Source organism: Rhagoletis pomonella, unplaced genomic scaffold, assembly GCF_013731165.1.
Source record: "Rhagoletis pomonella isolate Grant_MI unplaced genomic scaffold, Rhpom_1.0 Rhpom_scaffold_00007, whole genome shotgun sequence".
Lineage (NCBI taxonomy): Eukaryota > Metazoa > Arthropoda > Insecta > Diptera > Tephritidae > Rhagoletis > Rhagoletis pomonella.
Genome location: NW_023458561.1, coordinates 25,111,542 through 25,122,920, shown reverse-complemented (window position 1 = coordinate 25,122,920; position 11,379 = coordinate 25,111,542). Strand labels below are relative to the sequence as shown.

The following is an 11,379-nucleotide window of genomic DNA, read 5'->3' as shown; positions in this document are numbered from 1 at the left end:
TAGATTCAATTAAAATGTTTGCAATTTAGGTGAAACCTTGCAGAATACTTTTAATTTTTGTACAAAGTTTGATCCAAAACCTGAGATCTACCACATTTTTTTCCAGATTCTACCACACAAATTTTTTTTAAGTCCGATCACTGGTCTCAACGCATGCGATGAGGGTCAGCATATATGTATGTACGTGCGTCATGAATGCAAAGTGCCATCATTTTTTGCATAATGATAAATTGATTTCATCACTGATGATAAGTTATAAGCGACTGTCATAAGCCATAAACTGTTGTCAAGTTAGTTGTAGCCTGCTTTTTGAAGGCCACTTATGACAATGGTGTTGATGCGTGGCACCCTCTAGTTTTTACAAACACACATTTATAAATCACTGTAGTCAAAACTTAATTAGATTGATGTTAATAAAATATTTAAATTAGCAAGAGACCAGTTGAGCCTGGTCTTTGAATTTGTATAAGTTTATATTAAACTTTTTAGTGGAAAGTGCGGAAAAAGTAGCAAATCCTGTTCCAGTTAATACTAAATGTCAGTTAATAAATGTTACATAATAAAAACTGGTTGAAAAAAACTGTGGAGCTCCCCAATAACGAAAACCAATTGCACAAAACAAAATTTAAACGTTAAAAATATTAAAAAAAAAAATTAAATAAAAAAAAATATATTTTTTGTGTTTTTGGAAAAATTTTAGGTATGCAAGTTTATGAATTTTATTTCGCTAAATTTTCGAACACATAAAAATGTGGCAACCCTCTTCAAAAGATTTGTCGAACTAAAATCTTCTTAAATGTTTTTCGTTCGACATTGCGATACAACTTCAATTTACTGGTGAATTAACTTAAATTCGATTTCCCAAATAAGTGGCAACCCTCCTCCTCTTCAAATACCTATTAAATTTTTTAAGTATTCAAATAAAAAAATTCTTACCACTCTTCCGTTTTACACCCATATTTAACTGTTACATGTAACTGTATGCATAGTTAAATACTCCCCCTTAGGTGGCAACTTTCTTCAAAAGCTTTTCAAACTTATACCTTCTTAAACCTTCGTCTGTCACCCATATTCATATAATTCTTTAAATTACCTTAACTAAAATTGAATCTGACTTTCTAAACATGTGGCAACCCTCCTAAATTTAGTTCAGAAATAAAGCTTTTTCAAACTCATTTCGATTGATAACAAATTTTTATTAATTCATTCAAATTATTTAAATGTAACTTTTTTAACATGTGGCAACACTCTTCAAGCACCTCAAAACTATTTTAAATGTTCAAACTAAATATTCCGTAACACTTATTCGTTTGACATCGATATTTTATTATTTCATAAATATCAGTTAAATAAATTCGACTCTTTAAACAGGTGGCAACCCTTTTCAAAATTATCTTCAAAGTAAAATTTCCTTAATCTCCTTCATCTGGCATTGTGGTATATATTTCAATTACCAGATGAATTTAGTTGATATGATTTTTTGAAACATTTGGCAACCCCCTTCAAATAAGGAAAAAATAAACACATTTCGATTGATTCCCATACTTTAGTAATTCATTTAACATTTCAACAAATTTGAATTTGACATTTTAGTCAGCTGGCAACCCTCTTCATAAACCACAAAAATACTCTAAATGTTCAAGCTAAATATTTCTTAACATTTCTTTGTTTGTAACCCATATTAAATTTTTTTTCGAACAAAAACCTGCTTAAATTGTGATCATATTTCAATTACCCAAATGGCCTAAGTTAAGATGAACTCAGTTTGTTAAACAGGTGGCAACCCTACTATACTTAGTTAATATATAAGGCCTTTCAAGACCATTTCAATTGATACCCATATTGTAATAATAGATTTAACTTCTTAAATAATTTTAATTAAATTTTTTGAAAGATGGCAGCTCTTTTCGAAAAGGTAAAACCTCATTTGACATCTGTAGCCCAAGCCCTTTAATTTGGCAAATAATGTTTGAAAATCGAAGGAACAGTGTGAATCCGATGGCACTGATTATTAAATAATTCAAATTAAATTATTTGATAGGTGGCAATTTTTTAATTTGGCACCTCTTTTTTGAAAATCGAACGAACGGTGCAGATCTGATGACCTGGACAAAAAATCCCTTTGCGTATTATAAGTATATATAGATAGATAAACAATTACAATGAGATAATTAAAGGACGTCGCTAACTAGTAACATTCTCCGAGACTTTGGAGGAAATCGATTTTTTTACCGAAAGTAACATACCACAATCTTTTATCCAGGCGAGGATAAGTATAAGGTAATATTAAAAATTTCGTAAATAACAGTATTATTTATTAATTAAAAATTATATAAGTTGATTCGAGGAAATTTATTAACGACTTTTATCGGACATGAATAATATTGTTATTGAACAATCACGTACACATCGTACCACTTAACTGGCATGCCATTGATGTATATTCAACCAGGTATGGATTTTTATGGTAGTCGTATAATTGACACAAAATAAATACATTACACTTTTATTTCGTCGCTCGAATAAAGAAACAGTGTAAATGCCACATACACTATTATTCGATAATTGCACCATTGGATAGACAATCCTTTAATCTATTAGAAAAATCTTTAGTTTTCTTAAATATCTCTTTGGCTCACTAATTTATTCCCGAAAAACGAAATTGTATTTGTATGAATTGTAAGGGTTTATAAAAACTTCCAATTCGTTTTTCTCAAAACTATACTTTTCATGTTACACTATTTCATTATTCCAGCGACGATTTAATAAAAGGCAAATCGCTACAAATAGCTGAAACTGGATCTGAATCAAACTTCTTTACATGTACATACATATGTATGTAATTACAAATGTTTGTATAAAAATAAAACCTAAACTCTCGTTAACAACCTTCAAACACTTGTACATAATTATTTCACAGTAAGCATTATCAGTAGCAAGATAAAATCATGCCCAGAAAAAAATTAAATGTGTTTTTCCGCACATTATCTATTGCTAATTAAAATACATAGAAATCAAAAATATTTGGCGCCACTCATTTTATCAAGTAGGTAGGTATTTGGCCGAGCTTCTCCTCTAATTTATGTTGGACACCTTAATATGGTGACTTTAACGGAGGTGGCTTTAGTCTAACACCGACCACGAATAGCAAATAGTTACATATCTGTGTACATTCATATATATAGGAGCAGCTTTTTCAGGTTAGCCGGGGATGACCGCTATTTAAAGAAAAAAAAACTTGCATGTTACTCGAAAGTGACATCAAATCTCTGTCCTTTACCAAGTAGTTATACACACTTCTAATCGCTTGGCTTCTGTGTCTTAAAAATTTATCAACTAATTTTAAAAGACGGCACAATATTTTTTCGCAAACAGTTTTGTCACGCAATACTCGTACAAGTAGCAGCGCGTATAATTTTTTGTTACTTTTTTTCATTTGCTTGATTAGTATTTAATTAGCAATCAAATTTAATCAGAATGACTAGCGCCTGATTAGAATTAAACAATGAGTAATTGGAAGTGAGTACATGAAAACATATGTATGAGTATGTTAGTTATGTATCTGCAGATAACAACTACTACTCACGTAATTGTTGTATAAAAATTATAAAAGCCAATGACTATCTTAATTTTATTCAAAAAATTTTGAGTGTGTGATTTCTTTGGAAATTATGACAATGTGTGAGAGTGATACCAACATTTTGGGTGGTTTATTTTTTGGGGCCTGTTACTCAAGAAAGATTAGATTGTAAGTAATATGAATTTAGCAAGTAGTTAGCAAGTCGGCAATTTTGTAAATTTTTCTATGTACGTATGAAAACTTGCATTCACTTTAAGTGTATTATAACTAAACATATATTTGTATCAAAAGTATTGGTATTTAATCCTTCTTAATCTCTATTAATGCATTAACTTTTTAATTAGAAACACCACACAAGGCAAAAGATCTCTGCACCTGGTCTTCTCAAAAAAAAAAAATTTATATATATGAGGCCTTGTTCTGCGTCTGCCATTATTAGGGAAACCAATATTTTACTTCTACGAAGATAAAAATGCTCTTATGTAGGTCCACGTGTAGCGGGCTTTATTATAGAATACAGGGAAGCTGAATTAGAATTAGAATAGAAAAATCGCGCGTGATATATTAACTCACGCGTCGTGGTATACATTTCATGGACTAGACAATATTTACCCGGCCCAACTGCAATACATACATATATGCACCATGGAATATATTAAATCATTTGACAAACCCGTATTGATAAGCTATCTGTAGCTCTACTATAGAAATATTAAAGTGGTATTTATACCATTGGCAGGCAGAGCATCTCTTACTAAGTCTAGCAGATAATTTAGAAATCCCCTTCAGGCTCTCCATAGGTCCTAACTTTCTATCTATACAAATCCCAGAATGACTACTATAAAACTAGGTCCACGGAAACGGCTCTTCATCATCAAGAAACCCCTGAGCGCAATTACTGAACCCATAACTGCCCTTCAAATAGATAGAAATTTTGCGATCGAATAAGAACTTATTAAAAATTTGCCTATCATTAAATTGCTTCAAACTCTATATGCGAAATTTATTTTTAATTTAAATTAGATCGACGGTTTATTTTCTATTTGGCAAAACTTTTAATTTTTTCCACAAACAAAATATATTAAACTTAATTACGTATTACTGTCATGAAGTACCCCATTGGGCATCGCGGCATATATGTATCTCCTATTGGCGTCGATAAAAGTGGTTTTCAAATCGTCGAAGGGATAGTGAATGTAGGTACCCCTCACAGGAGTATTTTCTAAGATTCGGTTCATGCTGATTACCTGGTGTATGTTGGATTTTTTAGACCTTGTTGGTAGAATTTTCCTTGCGCACCCTGGCAGCATTGAAATCGTCAAACGCCCGGCACCGAATCCTTTCATATATTCTGTAAGACCAGCCTTTTCTAATTTAGATGTTGCTCGGACCAGGGATTAAACCCAGATCCTCCTCCTATTTTAGCATAGAATGTCCCATATATAATATATATAAAATATATGTTTATGCATGTGTAGACTCCAATTTCACCTTCGGCATAGGTACATAATTTTTCACTATCGCCATAAGTGATTTTTTAATCTAATCGCTTACTCAAAAGAAGAGATTTCTTAATTCGAATCGCTATTATTAGAAATGATTTATTACGAGTTATAGGAAACTGCACACATATACATGTACTATATAGCCACATATCTAATCAAATGGAAGTATTTAAATGACATAAACAGTTTGGTCATAAATGCTTGTTGAAACTGAACTACAGGAAGTTGCTTATCAAAGCGGGAAATCTTATTTTTCCCACCTATACAAAGTTAAATATCGAAACCGCTCCAATTTTATGGGTATTGTTTTTTGTTTGTAGTGTCAATTATAAGATTCTTGGAAAAGTATTGCTTACGCCTGATAACAAATGCATCTGGAGTAGCATTTGTGCAAATTTAGCGAACTAGAAAAAAGCACCTATAAAGTTTACGTAATATTTTTATGCGTTCATCATGGCATTGGTCTACATTATTTTGTAAATATACTCGTAGATAATTGATTACATATATTTACATTTGGTATAGAAAAGAAACAGCGATACTTCCGGTTACAGGCCGAAAACACAGGCCAGGATCTTAATCCACTATAAATATACGTATCTACCTGTTTGTTTGTAAAGAGTCCATATTTGGAAGAAAAATAGAGGCACTTCAAAACTTTCCCGCAAGAGTGTAACAATTCGCACTCTGTAATGAAAAATGTTTCAGGGAGAAAAAGGCTTAACCGTTCATCTTAAATGATTTCAGTCTTCAGTGGGCCCTTAACCAAATGTGTCTGAGTGACCCAATACTCCCTATGGATTAGTTACCTCGTCTCGCTTCTGTTCTTCCCACGTTGTTTAGGAACGGCGAACGCCGACGCAAGACTAGAAATTGAATATTGTCGTGCCTACCCAGAAGCTCCACTTCATCCCAATGCAGCCCTTCAAATCTATTGATCATCTAAATAATTTGTTTTACTAAACATACGAAAGTTTTTCGAATCATGGTTGCTACACAGTCTTATATGTATACTGAATTAAATTGCTCACGATTTACTATACGCTTTCTAGGCTTCCTTATCTACCCGTGTATGCAGACAAGATAGCATTTACAGTAATCTATTTATTATTATAATCAAAACTTACGTACAATAAATTATCGTTACTGCTATCAACAATACTGCGACATAAAAAACTCGAATCAAACGTCATAAAAAACTTGCCTCCTTTCAGTATTTGCTTAAAGCTGCTCTTATTTTGGCAAGACGTTTCATCTGAATTGAACGCAAATCTTCTTCTGGCATCATATTCTCCGGCGCCTCACTAGATTCAGAGCCACTGCTATTGGACTCACTGGAACTACTCTCTGAGGAATCAGAATCTTTTGTTGTTTCATTGCTTTCAGTCCATGTTTCCCCAGTAGCGGCTGTGGTATCTGACTCTTCGGTGGTGCTATCTTGAGAGGAGGTACTTGTTTCAGGGTCCTCGGTGGTTGGTTCCTCAGATGGCGACGTTTTTTCAGGGCCTTCGGTGGTTGTTTCCTCAGATGGCGACGTTGTTTCGGGGTCCTCGATGGTTGTTTCCTCAGATGGCGACGTTGTTTCGGGGTCCTCGGTGGATGTTTCCACAGATGGCGACGTTGTGTCGGGCTCCTCGGTGGTTGTTTCCTCAGATGGTGACGTTGCCTCAGGCTCTTCAGTGGTAGTGCCTGGAGAAGCGACGGTGGTTGGATCATCCGGCGTAGTTGATGGTTTTGGCGTTGTTGTTGGTACTGATGTTTCACCACGTAGACAGCTTTGCAAATCTAAATTTGCCTGATAGGTCTGCTCAACGTAAGCGCGTTCCGAATCATTTGTACAACGATGTTCACTATTCTCAATTAGACGATAACTTTCGCGCACGTCGGCTAATTTTTCTGAAGCGTTGGCCGAAATATCATACATATTTGCAGTATTCTCCTTGCCCTTGAAGTAAATAAATCAGATATAAATCTCTATTTCAGTTTCACTTTACTATCATTTCCTAGGTACTTACGCTTACTGCAAAACAGCTAAAGTAATCGATAGACCCACTGAGTTCAGAGCAATCTTTTAAAGCCACGCACGACGATCGTGCCGATTGCTCAAGCGATTCTCGCTCGGGCCGAGTTGAGGCGTCAACTATTTTCCTATCCTCTTCTGCGGTTGCCAAGCAAGCTGCATAGCTTACCTTATACTCGTTGCTTATACTATCAAACAGCTGTAGGTAGTAATCAAAGCAATCCATGCTTCGTTCTGGATGAGCGCGTTGATGTAGACGTGTCTCCATCATTAATTGTAGTAAATTTATCTCTGTTTTGCGTAGCAAATTATTGGATGACATTGCCAAGGAAGTACCTGCAGCAAGGCAGAGCAATAGTACTGTTAATTTTAGCATCGCGAGACGTTTTTTTTTTTTGCGAAGTAAGTCGTTATTAATGTTTTTGTTTTCAATTAATTTTTTTTTTTTTTTGAGTCCACTCTATCCGCCGTTCGCTTGAAACTACTGCCGGTGCAAGAACTGGGCATACTTTTTATAGGTAAAAAAACCATACACATTTTCGATTTTCACACAAAAGAATCGTTTACAACACTAATAAAATTAACTAATAAAAACTTGTAATTTTTTTGTTTATAGAATATGTCAGGGACACTTACTTACAAGCGATAATTGTTCTTGAATTCCTTAGTACGGGTATGCGTAAACAATCGTAATTGGAATTTGAAATATTATTTATTGTTTTGTTGTAGATAATCGCTTACATTAGAAAAAACAAAACAATCGGTTGACATAACATCGAAGCCATATAATTATTACTAATACACATGTAGACACTTAAATCGTATTTATTAAATACCCAACATAAAAACTTATACATATGTTTCTAATACAAATGTAGAACTTTGAGCACAATGAGCCCATGTCTAATGTGAATGCTGGTTACACTATGGACTTAGAAAAATTCCGTTTCAAATAAATAATAATAATTTGATACGCAAATCATAGAGAGATTATTCGGTGGTTGCTCGTACAATACCGGAGAAGAAGGTTATTCGTAATCGACAATCGAAAAAAGTAGAAATAAAGTCAAGAGCTGTTGGACTCCTCTTCTTGACAACCAACTATTGTAGAACTTGTTACCGTTTATAAATAAAAAACGAAGCAGAATCCTGTGAAAAAAAATTAGTTACGCCAAATCTCGTTGTCGTTTACTATTGGCGAAGAACATGTAGCTAGATGCCTCATTCATAGATGAAGAAAAATGCTGTTTGGTTTCAGTACTCTAGATTGAACAAAACAGTTCTTTGGGCAAAAGGGATGGCTTGCAGATGGATTATTCGTTAACGCTGCGTTCACAGACGACCGTAAAAGCTGACCAAGGTGTAGCGCTTGCTTTTTCCTCCATAACAGTATAACTCGATAGGTGGATAAGATATAGATTGATCGTTAAAGCCTTGTTCACTGATGAAGATGAACGGCGCTTAGTTTCGGAAAATGTGATTGTAGCAAATAGTTTATCGGTTGGAGTGCGGACGGAGAATTCATTAAATATGGAGTGGAAAACTCCCTTCCTTCAATTATGCTTGGAGTACGACTTGTAAGGGTATCCATGGAAGAAGCGCTTTTAGATGGATTTCCAGTTGATTCATCCTTCCCACTTAAATATGGACGATGTTTGATATCGGTACTCTTCGTTATCGATAAAGGTCCTTCCGGTGACGTGGAGATCTCACCTGCTTCATTTGTGCTAGGCGTAGGACCTGTTATCGCTTCCGTGGGGGAAGTGCTTGAAGATGGAAAGAGCGTTAATTCCACACTGCCAGTTGAAAGTGAAGGCTGATTAGTAACTGTGCTCTTTATTGTAGATACAATTTCTTCCATTGATGTGGAGATCTCAGTTGCTTTACTTGTGCTAGCCGTAGGACTTGTTATCGATTCCGTGGAAGAAGTGCATGCATATGGGTTGAGCGTTGATTCCTCATTGCCAGTTGAAGATGGAATCTGATGAGTAGCTCCGCTCTTTGTTGTAGATAAAATTTTTTCCGTTGAAGTGGAGATCTCGCTTGCCTCAGATGTGCTAGGCATACGACTTATTATCTCTTCCGTGGAAGAAGTGATTGCATATGGAATGAGCGTTGATTCCTCATTGCCAGTTGAAGATGAAATCAGATGAGTAGCTCCGCTCTTGGTTGTAGATAAATTTTTTTCCGTTGAAGAGATCTCACCTGCTTCAGATGTGCTAGCCATATGACTTGTTATCGATTCCGTTGAAGAAGTGCTTGCATATGGATTGAGAATTGATTCCTCATTGCCAGTTGAAGATGAAATCTGATCAGTAGCTCCGCTCTTGGTTGTAGATAAAATTTCTTCTGTTGAAGAGGACATCTCACCTGCTTCAGTTGTGCTAGCCGTAGGACTTGTTATCGAATGCGTGAAAGAAGTGCCTGCATATGGAATGAGAATTGATTCCTCATTGCCAGTTGAAGATGAAATCTGATCAGTAGCTGCGCTCTTGGTTGTAGATAAAATTTCTTCAGAGGAAGAGGAGATCTCACCTTCTTCAGTTGTGCTAGCCGTAGGACTTGTTATCGATTCCGTGGAAGGACTGCTTGCATATGGGTTGAGCGCTGATTCCTCAATGCCAGTTGAAGATGATATCTGATCAGTAGCTTCGCTCTTGGTTGTATATAAAATTTCTTCTGTGGAAGAGGAGAAATCACCTGCCTCAGTTGTGCTAGCCGCAGAAATTGTTATCGATTCCGTGGAAGAAGTTTTTGCATATGGGTGGAACGTTGATTCCTCATTGCCAGTTGAAGATGAAATCTGATCAGTAGCTTCGCTCTTGGTTGTATATAAAATTTCTTCCGTTGAAGAGGAGATCTCACCTGCTTCAGTTGTGCTAGCCATAGGACTTGGTATCGATTCCGTGGAAGAAGTGCTTGCATATGGATTGAGCGTTGATTCCTCATTGCCAGTTGAAGATGAAATCTGATCAGTAGCTCCGCTCTTGGTTGTAGATAAAAGTTTTTCTGTTGAAGAGGACATCTCACCTGCTTCAGTTGTGCTAGCCGTAGGACTTGTTATCGAATCCGTGGAAGAAGTGCCTGCATATGGATTGAGAATTGATTCCTCATTGCCAGTTGAAGATGAAACCTTATCAGTCGCTTCGCTCTTGGTTTTAGATAAAATTTCTTCTGTGGAAGAGGCGATCTCACCTGCTTCAGTTGTGCTAGCCGTAGAACTTGTTACCGATTCCGTAGAAGAAGTGCTTGCATATGGATTGAGCGTTGATTCCTCATTGCCAGTTGAAGATGAAATCTGATCAGTAGCTCCGCTCTTGGTTGTAGACAAAATTTCTTCCGTTGAAGAGGACATCTCACCTGCTTCAGTTGTGCTAGCCGTAGGGCTTGTTATCGATTCCGTGGAAGAAGTGCTTGCATATGGATTGAGCGTAGATTCCTCATTGCCAGTTGAAGACGAAATCTGATCAGTAGCTCCGCTCTTGGTTGTAGATAAAATTTCTTCCGTTGAAGAGGACATCTCACCTGCTTCAGTTGTTCTAGCTGTAGGACTTGTTATCGATTCCGTGGAAGAAGTGCTTGCATATGGGTTGAGCGTTGATCCCTCATTGCCAGTTGAAGATGAAATCTGATTGGTAGCTTCGCTCTTGGTTGTAGATAAAACTTCTTCCGTTGAAGAGACGATTTCACCTGCTTCAGATGTGCTAGCCGTAGAACTTGTTATCGATTCCGTGGAAGAAGTGCTTGCATATGGATTGAGCGTTGATTCCTCATTGCCAGTTGAAGACGAAATCTGATCAGTAGCTCCGCTCTTGGTTGTAGATAAAATTTCTTCCGTTGAAGAGGAGATCGCACCTGCTTCAGTTGTGCTAGCCGTAGGACTTGTTATCGATTTCGTGCAAGAAGTGCTTGCATATGGATTGAGCGTTGATTCCTCATTGCCAGTTGAAGACAAAATCTGATCAGTAGGTTCGCTCTTAGTTGTAGATAAAAGTTCTTCTGTGGAAGAGTAGATCTCACCTGCTTCAGATGTGCTAGCCGTAGGATTTGTTATCGATTCCGTGGAAGAAGTGCTTGCATATGAATTGAGCGTTGATTCCTCATTTCCAGTTGAAGATGAAATCTGGTCAGTAGCTTCGCTCTTGGTTGTAGATAAAATTTCTTCTGTGGAAGAGGAGAAATCAATTGCCTCAGTTGTGCTAGCCGTAGGACTTGTTATCGATTCCATGGAAGAAGTGCTTGCATATGGATTGAGCGTTGATTCCTCATTGCCA

The 11,379-nt window shown here is 36.3% G+C and overlaps 2 protein-coding genes across 2 annotated transcripts in view; one reads left to right on the top strand and one right to left on the bottom strand.

Annotated features, from left to right (window-relative positions):
* LOC118743746 (probable GPI-anchored adhesin-like protein PGA55) overlaps positions 1-5,675 on the top strand; it is a 12,919-nt gene extending 7,244 nt beyond the window's left edge. The window contains exon 3 of the mRNA XM_036476509.1: positions 5,611-5,675. Coding sequence (XP_036332402.1) covers positions 5,611-5,675 — 65 coding nt within the window. The remainder of the gene's footprint in view (positions 1-5,610) is intronic.
* A 620-nt stretch (positions 5,676-6,295) lies between these two features.
* Positions 6,296-11,379, bottom strand: part of LOC118743745 (serine-rich adhesin for platelets-like) — a 14,379-nt gene continuing 9,295 nt past the window's right edge. Inside the window, exons 4-6 of the mRNA XM_036476508.1 lie at positions 8,819-11,269; positions 7,101-7,465; positions 6,296-7,030 (exon numbers count right to left, since the gene is read on the bottom strand). Of these exons, the coding sequence (XP_036332401.1) occupies positions 6,296-7,030; positions 7,101-7,465; positions 8,819-11,269 (3,551 nt within the window). The remainder of the gene's footprint in view (positions 7,031-7,100; positions 7,466-8,818; positions 11,270-11,379) is intronic.